The 17,544-nt window shown below is 40.2% G+C and overlaps 1 protein-coding gene and 1 non-coding gene across 5 annotated transcripts in view; both read right to left on the bottom strand.

Moving 5' to 3' along the window:
- Positions 1-3,482: 3,482 nt before the first annotated feature.
- Positions 3,483-17,544, bottom strand: part of LOC121113175 — a 38,422-nt gene continuing 24,360 nt past the window's right edge. For all 4 annotated transcript variants that reach the window (XR_006939007.1, XR_006939008.1, XR_006939006.1 and 1 more), the window contains one exon: positions 3,483-6,063. Coding sequence is in view for 1 of the 4 variants with exons in the window: in XM_046939701.1 (XP_046795657.1) it covers positions 5,990-6,063 (74 nt within the window). In the remaining 3 variants the exon portion in view is untranslated. The remainder of the gene's footprint in view (positions 6,064-17,544) is intronic.
- MIR30C2 (microRNA 30c-2) lies at positions 5,684-5,755 on the bottom strand. The gene has a single exon (NR_031429.1). It is a non-coding gene; the product is annotated as a microRNA 30c-2 (primary transcript).

Here is a 17,544-nt window from a genome sequence, read left to right as displayed (position 1 = left end):
AAAGACAAACATTGGGTAAACCATAGGTAAGAACACATTGGCAGAATAAAGCTTGCCACTGGAAAGAGCAGAAAAGAGATTCGCATCAGCAATAGGGTTCAACTCCCACCAAGTATCCTTGGTTTGGATACTTGCTAAAGCTTTCAGATAGTGTGCAAACTTCAGCAAGAACTATCATAAAATAAGGCTGATGTTTAAACAGCAAAGCAAGAGCTGAGCACCCCAAAGGAAAGCCCCTTTCTGGGGACCAAGGGGCACTATAATGGGAATAAGAAGGGCCAGGGTCCCTAGAAGTCAGCTTGACAGGCTTCTGGACACAAACACAGCAAGCACTACTGTGAGCACACAGTTCAGACTGTTTGTCAAGGAGCAGACAGGCCTGGTCACCCCTGCTTTCACAGACCTGTGCCCCGTGACCCACAGCTGCTCTGAGTGACAACAGAGACAACCGCTTTTGTCACATCTAATTTCAACGGCTGCACGCTACATGCAATTACCCCAAGGTGATAAAACCTTCTCTGTTTCCATTTAGATTTGATCTGCCCTTCTATGCAATCTGCACATAGAGCATATTGGAACATTTCATCAATTGCACGAATTGAAGCTGCGAGATCTTAATTAGAAGCTCCATTACTGTCAAAGCAGTGAGCGTGGAAAGCACTAAGGAGAAGGAAAATCTATCGCTGTGTGCATTTCAACTGTACTGCACCAACTAAGCATGAGATTACAGCCTCCAAACATCGTCGCCAAAAACATCTGCAAGCTGGACAAGTTGCACAAAGCTCAACTATTCATGGAGTTTATAGTTACATTGAGGCATCTAAAGAACAGGAACTTCGCAGATCCTTAAGTTATTTCATTTGTCTGCATCAACACCACTGCCCCACTGGTGCCCAACTGGAGTTGTTTTAGCAGCATTTTTTCGGTGGTGCTTCAGGATGCTGAGAAACAACTCGAGGATGGCCTTAAATGACACAAAGCCCAGAAGTCCTCAGCTGGCGACAGTGTTGATTTAGCCCTGCTGACCTCAATAATGCAGTGGGGTGGCCTGAACCCTACCCCAATCTAAGAGCACGCCTAGGGTGTCAGCAAGTGGTGGAGAGGCTAGCTTATAGCTGACGTTTGTGCTGCAATTGATGAAGCACCGCCCCAGCACGCTCCTAGAAGAGGAGCTGCACACCAACATGGACATGGTGGGAGGTTAACATGCCAGCAGCACAAGAAGGAACTTTTAGCAACACATATGATAACCCTGTGTCAGGTCCTTTGTTCTTTTCCAGTAATACAACCAAGCACTGCAATCTCTCTAGACCATAGTGAAAGACTGGAACATAACAAGATAAACTAGGACACAGTGATACGATTTTAGGCAACATGTTTCAGCACAAAAAGAGATTTCTGTTTGTTTACCATACCCCGCCTTGTGAGAAAGCATCATTTTCTTTCACAAAAGAGAAAATGAAGTGCAAAGGTTCTCTCCAAAGCCAGGATCACAGTCTCTTGCTCTGCCATATTATTTCAGCACCTCAAGAACAGGATAGAGGCAGCAACAAGAATTTCCCATTAACTGCAGCAGGAACAGAACTATTTCCTCCTGTGGAGGGGAGTTAAGTGTTGTAAAGCTAAGGCAACACAGCCTCACTCTACTCTCCCTCTTGAAGAATTAGATAAGATGCAATTAGCCATCATAATACACTATTTAAAAGAAGCAAGCCCTAAGCTTCTCTTCTGAGACACTTCATAGACATAGACTGCAGTGATTAGTTTAACTGTTGCTCGTTACACAAAGCAATTGCTACAAAAGCTTATTTCCATTTAATTCACACTAACATCCACAAAACCAAAGCAAAATAAGGGAACAAAAGCCTACCTGTAGCTGAGTGGGTCTTGGATAGAGCCCAGAGCTGACAAGAAGCAAAGTTGCACACAAGAATAAAAGAAGCTTCAGCATTCTGTTTAGTAAAGTGCTTTTCTAAGAGGAAAAAAAAGCATCCAGGAAGGTGCACAAAGAACAAAACCTAAGTTTGAAGAAAGCATGAAGTGAAGCCAAGGTGTTTGCTCTGTTTTAAATTTAACTAAGTTGACTTTGCTATTACACATTCCAAACTATATTATAACAACTAATATATATATATATATATAACTAATAAATAACTAATGCTATTACACATTCCAAATATATTATAGATGTTACACCTGTTTATTTTTTGTACACAGAGAGTTGCTTCTACATGTTTATCTCCATCACAGCTCAGAAAATATTCAAGTCTAGAATCCACTAATTTCAGGGGCAGTTGTAACTGAAGCCCATATAATGCCTTATTCTTCCACTCTCTCATTCAAAGCAATCTTTTTCTTTGATTTTAAAATAGAGGTCTTCAAAGTACAATAGCTTGTCACAAACCTTTCAATTCTCACACACTGAATTAGAGTCCCTGACAGTCAGATTTACTGCATAAAAGAAATCCTCAACTTTTGTATAAGCATCAAGGACAATTGTTGCTCTTTTGTTGTATTATCAAGAAATCATTTGCACTGAAAATGAGCTGGATATTATCCCCCCCCCTTTGTATGACAAGTAACCCACATCTCTTCCTCTCTTTCTCCTTCACCTCCCTTTTCCCCCACTGGCAGCTCTTTGAAACTTCTAATGCAATGTTTCTCTAATATTCCACTTGTAAAACCCAAGGTCAGGCTGCAATCTTCAAACAAGAGACAGCTTTGCCCAAGGACTCCCAAGCACTCTTTCTTCCCACAGTCACTCCCTACACTACCAAAACTGGATATTAGGTAATTACTTCTAGGGGCTACATAATCAAAAATGTAGCCTAGAAAAAAATATATATGCTTCACGTGTGTGAAGCATATATATTAAATTTGAGTACTGTAATTTTCACCCCCTACACTTTAATGCTTAGCAGTAAGGAAAAGGTTAATTAGTAAGATGTCTTCTTCCTCATTTAAAAGTCAATCAGCCAATCCAAGGAACACGTTGAGCTTAGCACACAAGAATGACACCGTCCTGAGCAGTGCCAAGAATCACACAGAGTAAGTCACTTTTGCATCTTAGCAGAACACTCATTAAGAAAAAAAAAAAAAACCAGCAAAAGGCCCATGCCTACAATCACAGATTTTGCCCATGCCTCCAATCACAGATTTCCCACAGACAATTTGCTGCGGTAGCTCTCCAGATTACCTAAGGACCCAACCCAAAACTCATTATTGGCAACAGTTTTGAAAAAGCTGAGTATGTTTTTTCACAATAGGAAAGTTCTATGTTTAGTTGATTGGAAAGTCTTAAACTCCTTGAAATCTGAGTTTTGCACAAGAAAAGAATGTTCAGCTTGCCTTTGGCTTGGTAAGTGATACTTACAGAAAAAGACCGAAACATGACCTAGAAATAATGCAATTTACACAATGCTTTGTCTGGTGCAAATATATCCAAAGATACCTTTACAGTTAAAGATCTGGAGGCAGCAAAATTACTGGTAGCTCCTCATTACCAACACAATTTGTTTATTACACTTTATAAACAAATCTTTCAAAGACACAGAAGCATAAATAGCTGTCAAGAAATCAAAAGTTTTAATCATGATAATTTAATCCAAATTTATTTCAGCACTATGCTGGCAATTGCTTTCAAACAGCATCAACAGAACAATCTACTGCCAAATACAAGAGCATTCAAAATCCTGTGTTTTCACTCTCTCATTGCATTAGGATTCGATGGTCTTATTTACAGCAAAATCTGTTCTAGCCCTTCAGAAAGGTGGACATGTTTGAAGGTATCAGCATTTTGGCCACAGCACCATGGTAGTGCAGTAAGCTCTTACTCATCTGGTCCAGATAAAAGCTGGTTTGCTTGTTTAATTTTCAGCTGAGTCGAGCCACTGTAAGCTCACTGTTTAAACAAACATTAATACCAGCACAAGTGAAACCACAGGAAAGAATGGCCAAGGAAAAACGTATGAGAAAAGCTTCAACAGTCCCAACTTACACAGATAAAACGAAAGCTGGAATTTCACCATTAGACAGCAAATAGATAATGCTAAACATAGATTTTTCCATCTGACAGAAAACAGCGGTTCCTAGCCTAAAGCAAATCTATATTAAAAACAAAAAAGACAGTAAAACACATATTAAAGCTGACGTCTCCTTTCAAGAAACTGTGTTCTCAACAGCACAGCCTACAATCAGAATTATCATAGGATGGAGGATAGAATTCTGTGCTCCATCACTGTTGGAGATATCTCTCTGCCGAGGGAACCACGTGTGTTAGGAAATGCTACCCTCTATCGTTTTACTAGTCTGAACAACTCATTTCTCCATAAAACCATCTTTTTATAAGACTAACCTCACTTGTAGTATCACTGTACATATCAAGAGTCAAAACCTCATGAACACCAGTTCTTCAGGTTTATGTAAAGCCAGACCTCATCTCATCATCTTAAACCCTGTCTATGGTACTTTACTGGACCCCAGGACTTTCTTTCCCTCCACTTCCTTTTCCTAAATAATTACTGCTTCAGAACACGGACTTTTCCCACCCTCTTTTCTTTAAAGATCTGCCTGTTTGAATTCCCTTTTTTGACCACTTTGCAGAAGTACTATTTCACAACCTTACAAGATCTACCATTCTGCTGTTCTCTTTCCACTTCCATCACTTCCCAAATCCAATTACTTAAAATCTTTAGGACATTTCTTATATCAGAGCTTTTTTGTTTAAATACTTTTGCTAAAAGTCTAAAGCAGCAGATCTTTAAATATGACGATAGAGAAAAGGTTATCTTTGCACTTAACTGAATTACGAAGAAATTCTTTGAAAGCACAAAAGATGGCTCCCTCCAATAAATTTAAAAAAAGAAAGTGCATGAATAATAGCATTTCTGCCAACATCACTGCTTAAGAATAGCTGTAAAAGTACATTTTATGAGGATTTAGTCCATGCCAGTACGATTTTGGATTTAAAATGAAAGTAAAAAATTATTCTACATTTAAAATGAGAAGCCCTACTTAACTAATGGGAAATAGAAACGAGAGAAAGAAGAAAGATTGCCAAGAAAAGTACAAACAATAATTCAGTCTGGATGGCAGGTGGCAGAGAAGAGCTAGTATAAAACCCAAGCTAAATACTTTTGCATCTTTAATTTAGTTTATTCAAAAACAGAGCTACCTGGGGTTGATATCTCAATTTCTTCAAATAGGAACTGAAACTTGAAGTCCCCGAGAACCCTTTTTTTGCCTTCAGACATCTGTTTCTAGTCTCTCTAGGTAGGAAAACATAAATTGAGTGAACACAAGACCCAAACATTTAAGGAGGACTTTAACAAAAGACACCACTGATGTGTGGACCTGAAAACATGCACACTAACTTGTAACAAACAGTAAAATAGGTCTGTTTTACCCAGTATTTAAGGATGAAGGTCTTGTTGTGTGTTACTGCTACCATTTGCGTTTCCCTAAAGCCAGGACTGCAGCTAAGTGTATTGTACAAAAGGCCCTTTTTTAAAATTATTATTATGAGTTCAAGCCTCAGTCAGAACTCAAGAGCTTGATGGCATGATATAATGCTATTATTTGTTTACTGACACCAAACATAAAATAAGAAGTACAGGCTGTCAGAAATACAATGAACACAGAGCTCACAACGTTCCATCCTCGCCCTCCAGATGATTTCCAAGCCAGGGAGAGTAAACAGCCTTCTCCCAGCTTTCTTAGTTTCCACAGCTGAGAGTGTAGGATGTTTACAGTACCTGTCACTCAGAGCTCTTGAAAGCAAACCAAATGTCAGCAGACCTTGTACAGACTTCATTACTGACTGCAGGAAACATACAGACATCAAGTGAAGGGAGGAAGAAACCCATACAGCCATGACTCTTTCATACCACATGAATCCCAAACAAAATTAAGTCCTTTGTGCATATGTTGAGGGGTGTAAGAAAAGTTCATGATAAAGCTGAGCTTCAGCATCTCCCAAGGACAGCCACTCTTATTGACACAATTGTAGTTCAAGGCTTCCTCCTGGTTCACTCCAGAGTGCTCTCAAATCTCCTGAAGTTGTCTCTGCAGAAAAGAGAGAATTCACCATTTTAATGAGTGCACATAAATACACACTAATAAAAAAAATGGTCAGGTAGAAAAGACTTCATTTGTATTCCACAAGTAAAAGCCATCATGTAATTTTTCCAAAGCTGTTAATGCTATTTAAGAGCAAAATCCTACAGTGCTGGCTTCAAGGAACATATACAATATCTGTCTCATTTTAAATTACCAGAGGAATTAGGGTTCTGAGGCATCTTTGGATACTGTGAGGAAAAGGATACATTTAAAGAGTGGGTTTGATAAACTTAGGACTCTAGTTATACAGCAACAGATGATTGTCACAGCAGTGTAGTTCTGCCTCAAATGATAGACTTCTCTTTAAAACTTAGCAAGTATTCACAGTTTCCTCAGATACATTACCTCCGAAGGACAGAAAATGGAGGAAAAAAAACAGTAAAATACCAAGATAATCTAATCAGACACATGCACACAGCCAAAAGGTTTGAAAAAAAATTTAGTAGCACTTTGAGATGAGATTATTAATAGTCTCCACTTAAAAAAAATAAAAATAAAAATGCGTGCACAGGTGTTTTTGCACAAGTAACTGAGGACCTGAATCACCTCCCAGAATCACGGCAACCTGTGTTAAGAAAAGTTCATTTGCTATCGAAAATGCAGAGAAGGTTTATCTGTGCTTAACCCACGGAAGGGTTACTCCAGCACCAGTGCCGTTCTTATTAAGTCCTTTCTTTTATAGCCCAGTATATTGGACATCTGTCTGAAGAAAGCCTAGCTTTGGTCTCAACATCTGTTTTAGTTGGACTGAAGTTACTGTTCATGCACAGTAACAATTTCCCCTCTACCACTAGCTGCACCTCATTGAGCACCTCAGGAAATCAAGTCATGTAGCTACAAGCCCAGTTCTTGCAGCCACAGACCTTCCTCCCCATTGGTTTTGGTCAAGAGAAAGAACTACAGCAACAGGATAGAAGGGAGGGACAACATAATTGCATGCCCTACTTCTTAATTCTCAGGAAGGCCCGGAAATGCACAGGAACCTGAAAAGTTGAAATAAATCTGAAGGTACAGATCACCTTTGGTCAGCTACAAAGTAATGGGAACTGCAAGGGCAAAGAAGGCTGAAGCCTTCTGACCAAGGAATTTGGGGAATTTCAAGAATTAAAAGGTCCCCTTCTGAAGCTAGCCATGATGAACAAATGCATTCCCTGGTCAGCAGCTAAATAACCCAAACAAGTTCTACACTCAGAAGATGCTGCTTTCCCTAAAAACTCCACTCAACATTTTAAGTGCCGAGTGGGGCTTGCCTGTACATCTTTCACTCAAGATTTGCCAGTTGAAGTACGACATACAGAAGGGACTCCAACCTTTGATGAGAGAGGGTGGAAAAAATAATACTGTTTTGGTTTCTGTCTGAAATTACTACAATGCTTTCATCCTTTGCAGATAGGCATCTGATATTTCTATTGTTAACAGATCCTTTAAGGGCTATGATGCAATTCTTACTTATATATCACTCAAGTGATGAACTTCTACTTACTACTGTTTTCTTTTCCCTGTACAATTCAAAATCCAGAGCTTAAAAAAAAAAATCAGACAACTTTGAAAATATTAATCTGTGTTTCACCCAAAACAAAACATTTTTCAAATTTTAATGAGCTGAAAACTCCTGGAAATGTAAAAAGAAATCCCTCCCAGTCACCTACTATGTCCCTAAGATCAAAAACCCACCCCAAACATACATAAACCTTGTCCGTGTTTCACATTTGCTAAAGAATTAGTAGTGGATAAAAACTGCTTTGCCTTTTTTTTTTCCCTACAGCAATGAAGAATTTTGCTTTCAAAACATGCCTGTGTAGCTGTTAGCCTCACATCTAAGAAAACTTGTGACAGCCAGCTCAATAGCTGGGAACACATTGTCAGCACACAATGAAAATTTATCGAGGCAGATGATACAGTGACAATGAAATACTCAAATAGATGAAGGAAAAATAACCACAAAATTCAGAACGAGAAACATCATAATAAAAACCAAGGAATGTATTATTGTCTCATGCTATTATGGAATCCCACAGTGCCTTCTGAGGTTTAACTGTATGTTCTTCTAGAACTTCTGCGTTTAAATGAATGATACAAGCGACTTAGGACTTTAAGGTCAGTTTTGCATATGCATTTCAGATATGCTGCCCACCCAGATATTCTTAGCTTCAAACAACTGAAGGAGAGCTTTTAATAAGCATTGCATTTACACTCAACACATAGCAATGCTACTCTGAAGGCCTTATATTCAAAATAAGCAATAGGAGAACATGACAGCAATTAAATGCTTACAGTAAGCACAGGCTCAGTATTTCTGCAGTTCCCCTATTGATTGCTTTTCACTTCCAAGTCATTTCAGGTGTCTATTTTAATCACTACTAATGAAATCTGAATGATGCTTCTAAAGTAAGAGAGCTGGGGAAGGGCAGCAAGTTGAGTACATCACATCCCTTTGCCAAAGGGGTAGATGCCTACCATGTATAAGGCATAGTTCCTCATCCGTGTCTAGATATTCAGACAGCAGCAAGGAAAACCAGCTTTCACTGCAGCGCACGCCCTCCTATAGGTCTCGGAGAAGTAACAAAACCGGTGATTTGCCAGCAAGTCCTGCACAAAGCTGTGCTGGAATTGAGCAGCGATGGGAGCTAAGGGAAGGCACTACCACTACAGCCAGCTACGTGAATGACTGTTGGTTGGCTCAGCAAAGCTATCACAACACTAAGAACCAATTGCTGCAATGGAGCCTTCTCTCTTCCCCAGATCTCGAAGAGGCAAGGGGTTCATGAAACCCTTGGTACTCTAGAACTGTAAGAGGTAATAGAAAGAGTTACAACTGAAGCGGCTGCTAGAATGTAGCGTAGCAAAACAAAAAAGAAAACAATCCCCAAAAAACAAAGGAGGAGTGCACTGCTGTCACCTGGAAGTTATCCTGAGCTATGCAGTACAGGCTGCACTATGAAGAAACTACTATCGTCCACACCCTTGGATTTCCCCAGTGAAGCACGGAAGGGAAGATGTGAAAAGCAAACCTATACTATTTCCTCCTTAGTAAGTTAGACATTTGATTGCTTGCAATAACAATAATCTGGGGGTCAACACATATGAATTACTCGCTGTTCACTTCACAGAGTATTTGTTATAATCAAGCACCACCACTTGATTATATCACCCAACAGCAGATGATGTGAAAAAAAGAGAACTATGATCCTCAGTTTGTAGAGGGAGAAAGATTTTTTTCTTTTTTTTTTTTTTTTTCATGCAGTATAACACTCTTACTCCTATCAAAGGAGTTGACATCTGCTAGCTTCCACAAACCTGTAATCAGTAAAATGGGGAAGAGTCAGTGAACATTAGGGACACAATAACGTTAGGAAATCTACTAAGGTGCTCTTTTATTGTAAGCTCTCTTGTAGTGTATTTCACAAATGAAAGCTCAAATTAGTGCCCAAAATCATTCTCAAAATTCATCTGTAATGCACACAAGGAAAGCTAAATTGACTACATCATACAAAAAAAGCAGACTTGAGAAGCAAAATTCTTGTGCTGTATTCCCATCCTGAACATGGAGAGCATACAAAGCAGCAGTCCCAAGGGAAAGGTTCAAGGTATTTAAAAATCCTCCTTCTTTTGGTTTTGGTAACCTGAATTTGTTGCTTTCTTTATAAACAAACACATGCACAGGTGACATTTTTATTAAATGGCTTCAAGATCACCTCAATGAGTTCTTATTGAGCTGTTCCCCTGTTCAAAGCATTCCCCACTACATTTTGGAACTGTGCACTTAGATACCTGGATATGGAAAGAGTTCAGTATTTCAGCTTGCTGAAATAAAAAAAAAAAAGCAGACTGTAAATAGGTAATTGCCCCATCTCTGAATAAAAGTTTCAAATACAACTTTAAGATACAAACTGCCAGCAGATGTCAGTACAACCCAGAGAATTGCTCAACAGCAGTTTAATATGGATATTCACTCAGCACCCCAACTGTTAGGGTACACACTTTAGCCCAGGATGTTTAACAAAATAGCAAATCTCACTTCAATACAGAGAAACAGCCCCCAGGGCTTGCCATATAGGCCTACCTGCATGTTCTCAAGACAGGCAAAAACTGAAATAGAAAGCTGTTAGGACAGTTGCAGGTCATCAAGCAGCAGCTCTATATTCAGCCCCCTCTAATTAAGGTTCCATCCCCTCCTCCCTCACTCTCCTCACACCACGGCCACAGCACACATCTCCACCCCCACTTTTCCAATTCAAGCTGTTCCCAAATAGCTTGTCTTCTGAGATGCTGCTGCTAAGGGTTGGTGCATATTTAGCAACAAGGTTGCTAAGCTAAATAAAGCTGTTCTGTGAAACAAGCATTATCAGGAGTGTCCTTGTGCTACAGCAGAAGCTCCCTCTGCCTTCTCCTGTTGTATAATTTTTGACAAGAGTTGTAAGGAAAGGGCTCCTAAATGCATCTGGCTGAGATGGCTTTAGTCAGAAATTCCCAGTAGCACGGTTTGCCTCATTTCTTCATGCAAATAAGTAGCAAAGTTTACAATTTCTTGCTGATTTCAGCAAGATAGACATGTCACAGAAACATTTTTAGCTGTACTATGTCCAAATATGATTACGCACATTGCTATTAATGATGCCAACTAGGAAGGTTTCACATGCTCCTTGCGCAAAGGGCGGGACACGTTCCACATCATTAATGCAAAGACTGAAAACAATTAAAAAAGAATGAAAACACTCAGCCGTCCCCAACAGATACAATGATCTAGTCTTCGTAAGAATTAGCAGCTTTGCTAGTTATAGACTGAGCCTTCTGTCAGGCTAAAATTAGTAAGTCTTACTCTAAAGCAAAAACGTTTACTAAGAGAACTCGTAGGAACCAAGAGAAGAAAATTGCCAAATGATGAAGAAATCTATACAAGGCCAGTTTTGCTCAACACAGAACTACTGAATGTTGGTGAGATCTTGGATTTCTTGGTATTTCCTAAGAAATAAGCTGAAATTTTACATTAGAGCAACTTAGTGTCCAATTGATTTCTTAGATACAGGAATAATATAAGGACCAGGGTTCATAGATTTAATACTGGCTTATTGCACAAAAACATCTTGACTTTTCTTGCCAAATGCAGCCAAATCAGTACACATAAAAGGCAGCCCACTGTAAAAGACTTTAAAAAAAAATTAAAGAAAAATGTTAGAAAAAAGAAGCCAGCAGAATATGAACGTTTTAGATGGCCACGATGAGTGTTTAGTCAAAAATCTGTCATGTCTTACAGACTAGTTTTAACACGGCTCTGAGGTTTCAAATTCAAGCTTAAAGTCTACCTTCCTCCTTTCCTTTGTATGATCTCATAAACTGAACAAAGCTGTAAGAGCTGCAGAAACACAGATACAACAAGGCTTTCTGGGAGCAGTTTTCTTAATATGGACGCTGGGCAATTTGGATGTCAATAAGGAAAGGAGGAATAAAATTCAGAGGCAGATAGCATCCTGAAAGAGTTACCTTGTAGAATTCCTAGGGAAGGTGAAGGACTTGTCCAGAAGTAGAGTGGCAACATCTCACAAAAAAAAAAAAATAAAAAAAGATTCTGAAGTAAATCTCTTCAAAGAAAGCTCCCAAATCACTTGACATGGTATCAAAACTACATTTGAAGAAAGAACGCCTCTATTCTCATGCCTAAAACTAAGATTTGAAACCTCGCCCTGATTAAGATGAGCTCTCTGTAGTCATAAAGGTTTCTTTCTGAGGAGTCTGATCACAGACTTAAGAAGGGAAGCAAGTTCTGTTGCAAACCTGACTAAATGCTTAATTAAATATAAAACCTACAAGCAAGTTCCACCTTGCTTTTGAGTTTCATCAGCAAACCTTTGCACAATTCCTATTTTGTTCCATACGACTGCAAGCCTTCGTCAGGTTAAAACAAGAGGTAATTTATGTACACTCTCTAAACTGGAATATTTTATTTACTAGTCTTGGCTCTAACTGTAACAAAGACCCTGCAGGCTCATAGTTTCTCTGTGTTAAACTCTCTCCCTCAAATTCTCTACATGTGAACACTTGTTCTTCTCTGTCATACCCCCCCACACATCCTCCATTAAATAAAAACATGCAAAGAACACCCGCAGAAGCATTGGTGCTGCTTGCCCATTCTGTGTTTGAAATGCCCAGATGACAAGAGCTGTTCCAGTCACACAAATATAGAGCATTACCAGCCCAAAGAGCACGTGACACAACAGCCAGCCTGCACACTGTGCCAGGAAACAGAATAGCTGGCTCTCGTCCCTCAAAGGTCTCACGTCTCTACAGATCAAACTTTTACAATTACAATAGTAAAAAGGACTTTCAGCTTGTGCAGCAGCAAAATTTGGATAGAAAGAAACGTACAGGCTATTAAAACAGCTTTTAAGAAATTAAGTTGCATCATTAGATTTTATCTTTAAAGTAGAAGTTCCCCTTTGAGCAAAGGTGTCTTTCTCTAGACTACCCAAACTATGCTCAGCTAGCCTCTAACATTTCCCTCCACCCACAAGGCAGCCAGCTCTGCTATTGAATAAACTGCAGCAAATGGCATTCAATCTGTGAGGCTTTGAGACAGGCTGGCCTTTCAGTAATGACAAGGCACTATTTGCATGACAGAGCAGATGGAGTATGATGGATGCATTTTTTTCCTCTACTGAAAAAAGTTCCAGATAAAGATGTTTTTTGAGAAAGGGATATTGCCAATGTGAAATTTTGTCACTTTTACGTGGACTGGTAGATTCACAAAACCCAGGAATGAGGTTTAGCACAAGGCTTGAAAAACACCAGTGTGGCAAGAAAATGACCCCACAAATGATGCTAATAAGAGCAAGAGCTGAAAAAAACAAACAAACAAAAAAACAACAGTGGACATTTCCTGTTACTAACAGTTATGGTAACCACGTTAAACCTTTTTTTTGTTTGTTTATTTTTTATTACATCCCTTTTTGAAGGCTTCACAAGCAAGTTCTATGGATAAGTATGCAGTTGACATTAGCAGAGAGTTTCCACACATTAGCTATTTTCCCCCACCTTAAATACACTGATCTCCTCAACTCTTCATTCACTTCCCAGATTTGCATTTTACCTCAAAGCACAGCAGTTGCATCTAGTTCCACTCTTCCACTTCCATCATAAACCTTCTTCAGGTTAGCCAACGGTGTTCTTGCTGAAGTCTGAAGATACCTGCACTGTTCCAACCCTGCACATTTTGAGTTGTCAACCATCCCTTGTGATGATGTAGACACAGCTCTCTCTTTTTTTTTTTTTTATTATTTTTCCCCTATCAGAAGACCTTTCATCAATTTTTAATGTGCAGATCCTGCACCCAGTCTCTGGGTGACATACTTTGCCATTAAAAAAAATTGCCACTGTCGTTGAACATGAAAACTGCCTCTACTCCATACCCACATCCCTCTGTACATAAGAAATCTCTTCTCTTCATTGCTGCTCAAGGAAAATAGGCCTACCAACTTAAACACATCATCAATACTCGCAGCTCCAGGGATGTAGCCAGCCATCCAGTCTAGCAAATGCCTTATGCGTAAAAACCAAATGGCAGCCCTTTCAACTGCATCTCTTTCACCCAGAGTCTCTTCCAAATTCCACTTTACTGCAACATTCACTAAATTAAGGAAAGGCAAAATCTTACTGTGGCTAACACATTCTGAGAGCTCCTGCCAGAAAAAAAAAAAAAAAACAGTCTTAGAAGTCATCCCTTTATATGCTCTTACAGTTCTGCCTTCTCAGTTGAAACAAACAGCAGCTACTGCCATGGTCTGGGCTGACCAAGGCCTACACTCACTTTTCCACCACCTTATTAATTAGTCTTCTCTACCTCCAGTTATCACATGGTGTCAGCCTCTACCACATTACAGTTTCTATAAAGCTGCATTTGTGCTTTTCCTCTATTGCATCTCAACAGAAAGGCAACCTACAACTAAGAGCCCTCTACAAGAGGATTAGGGCAATGAGCTGGCATGGCTGTGAGCTAGGCCAATGCCTTAGCCCTGTTCCATCCCCGCTGCTGCAATCCAGACCTGCAGCAGGGAGCTCACACCAGTCACTGGGCACCCCAAATTCAGACTATGTGCTGCAGTCACATTTGACACCAAACTGACCACTTATACAGTCCCTTAACTAGTCACTAAAAACAGAACATGTCTTAGGCTTGGGGTGCCTGAGTAGGGAGGCCAAAGAAAATTAAGCGCAGTAATAGGTATTGCTTGAATCTGCAACCTTTACACAGAGAACAGGATTTAAACTCACTACCTTAACAGAAAGACTACAGCAAAACTCACCTGGACCTACTCTGTGTTCTCATAAATGGGCAGTATATTTCAAACTTCCTTACTAGTATTTCAGTGAGGCTCATCACTATGGTATGTCAGCAACCAAAGACGATCAAGTTGCTCATCTGTATTAAACAACAGTTGCTGTGAGATGAAAACAAGCAGGGCTTCAGTTTTACAGAAACTCAGATGAGATTTCTGTTTGGCAAACACAATACATTTGTGATGAGGCTTGGATCCAGATCCCATTTGATTTGTTTTTTCCCAGTGCACAGATTTCAGGTACATTCACCCCATGGCCTGCAACACTACGCTCATCGCTCCACGCGCAATTAGAGTAGGATTAAGTGTCACATTTAAATTTCATCCCAACCCCATTTTGTTTTCTCACTCCTTCCCTGAATTAGCAGATTACTGCTGCAGCAGCAATGAACACATGGCTTCTCCCACTCATTAACATCACGGACAGATCGTGGCAAGAGTCCAAGTTCTCTTTTCCTGCAGAGGATACGGCTTCTGTGGATGTGAACAATCTCCAGCAAGAGCTCATACAGAACAGCCCATTTCCTCTGCTGGAAGGGAGTCTCCCAACTAACTCTGAACAAACACAGTCCTGCAGCCAGCCCTGGGGTGGTGTTTACAGAAACAGCACTGTCACAGATAGGACAGTTTCTGATACCGCGTAACAAAAAAGTTTGAACCCCCAAAATATTCCAATGAAATAGCAGTAAATCATGCACTAACTAAAAAATGTACTAACGTTTGACTATTTCAAACAGAGGCTTCTTTAAAAACCACATCTATTTTACTGTGGTTAAAGTAAATCTTATGCTGAACAAAGGAACTGAAAGGTCCCAATTTAGCAACAGCTTTCTATTTCAATCTCCTCCTCTGGCTGCCCAACTTGCACAGCGCTGATATAAAGGAATGCTTTGTTGCTGCAGGATTTTGTTTGTTTGTTTTTTTGTTTTTTATTATTATTAGAAAACACTGAAATGATATTTTCACAATGGTTGGTCAATCTGGAGGCAGTGGTAGCTGAAGTACTTAGAAAGATTCTATGTCCATTGTAATTCTTCATGCATATACTTTGCTAATTGAATACGACTGCCATTGACCTTTCCCCACTTAACATACTGCTAAATATTAGTCTATTTTCATTTCATTTATTTTAAGGAAGTGGAACAATACAACGATCAAAAATAGTACATGCTGTACCCCATACTTAAACAAATAAATGCAGACAACCATAATCCAAGAGTAGGATATATAAATATAAACTTTAAGCTTCACAAAGTTCAAGTGAATTATAACTTTTGAAAAACCCATTCCACTCGGTAATTGAAGTGTTTTCAGTCTCTTAGTTACTAACTCAGGAGAGAAGCAGGAAGCTGCTCTCTTTGTGTGCCACTGGCCCACAAATCCAACTTTTAACATCAGTCAACTTACAGTATGAGGCAAGGCAGCAGAAAAGGGCACCACGGTCATTCTTGTTTCTGCCTTTCCTCTAATTCCACAGTCCAGCTGAGGACTAATGATAGCCGTGGCTGAATGGAAGGAGGAGGCAAAGCAGTGCCAGAGAGATGAGGATATCCACCCTGCATCCAAGCAGCGGGAAGGCAGAAACTCAAGGGTCAGCAGCAGAAGGTAAGGACAGACAAAGGCAGGCTCTGGCATAGGAATTTGCATAAATATACGATCCAGTAGTAGAAACAGAATTTAAAAAAAGTAATAATTTTAAAAAATTAAAATCCATGCCTCCTCCCCCCTAGAGGCTGCTAAATTGCATCCTGTTGCCCTACTCAGGGTTGTGAATCACTGTATTAACCTGGACTGATGCCACTCACCGCCAGAGCCCAGCTTTTCACTTGTAAAATTAGCAAGCTACTTCTCAGAAAAAAGTAACTTGGGAGAAATCCCTTCTAGACCCAGCCATCCAACAGTGGAAAGAAGCTTAACTTGCCTTTCCAAGTTTTACAGCACCAGGAAATCTTAGAAGTACCAAAGGAAAAAAAAAATTAAACACAGAACTCCAGTGACTGCCTACGGTCCTGCCTATGGCCTTCCTGGCCCGAGATGAGAGCAGGCAGCTAGTGTTTCAGATTGCTCGATGGAAGTGACCTCTCTGACTACCACACCATATTAATTTCCTGACCAAGCTAAGTGAAAGCCTGCCAAGTATTAAAGAGAGAAGAACGGGATGTAAGAAGCTCGGGCACTTCCTTTCTGGAGATATTTTTGACCAGTGCTGCAAATCTATGGGTCTTATCTGAACAACTGGCTTGTCAGACAGGGTTCAGCAACATACCAATTTTAGCCTGTGTGCTAAAAGCAAAACCAAAGAGAGGAGTGACTGCAGGGCCACACAGTCTGCTTGCTTGGAGATTCCGCAAAATAACCAGAGAGCTTGTATTTGCCTTGTGATGAGATGAATGAGCAATGGTGTTTATTCCATTGCCTATACTGCTATACATTTCTGGCTAGAAGTACCCTTCTCTTTCTTTTAAGTTGCAGCTGCCAATATTTGCCTGCTCTGTACAGCCCAAGCTACACTGGAGCCTTTGCAGAAGAGCTTTAGAAGCAATTCTGTTAGCCATTCAGCAGAGATCGAAACTCACATTTAAGAAGCATGGTAACAATATACGCTCCCTTCATAACATAAAATCTGTCCCGGTGGTACCCATTCATAGAATGGCCTGGGTTGAAAAGAACCTCAAAGATTGAGTTCCAATACCCCTGCCACAGGCAGGGTCGCCAGCCACTAGACCAGGCTGCCCAGAGCCACATCCAGCCTGGCCTTGAACGCCTCCAGGGATGGGGCATCCACAACCTCCTTGGGCAACCTGTTCCAGTACGTCACCACCCTCTGAGTGAAAAACTTCCTCCTAATAACTAACTTAAACCTCCCCTCAGTTTAAAACCATCCCCCCTTGTCCTACCACTATCCACCCCTCATAAACAGCCATTCCCCATCCTGTTTATACACTCCCTTCAAGTACTGGAAGGCCACAATGAGGTCTCCCCCTTGGAGCCTTCTCTTCTCTAAGAGAAACAAGCCCAGTTCCCTCACCTTTCTTCACAGGAGAGGTGCTCCAGACCTCTGATCATCTTAGTGGCCCTCCTCTGCCCTCATTCCAAG

This window comes from Gallus gallus, chromosome 3, assembly GCF_016699485.2.
Source record: "Gallus gallus isolate bGalGal1 chromosome 3, bGalGal1.mat.broiler.GRCg7b, whole genome shotgun sequence".
Lineage (NCBI taxonomy): Eukaryota > Metazoa > Chordata > Aves > Galliformes > Phasianidae > Gallus > Gallus gallus.
The sequence above is the reverse complement of the archived record's forward strand: the minus strand, read 5'-3'. Positions and strand labels throughout refer to the sequence as shown.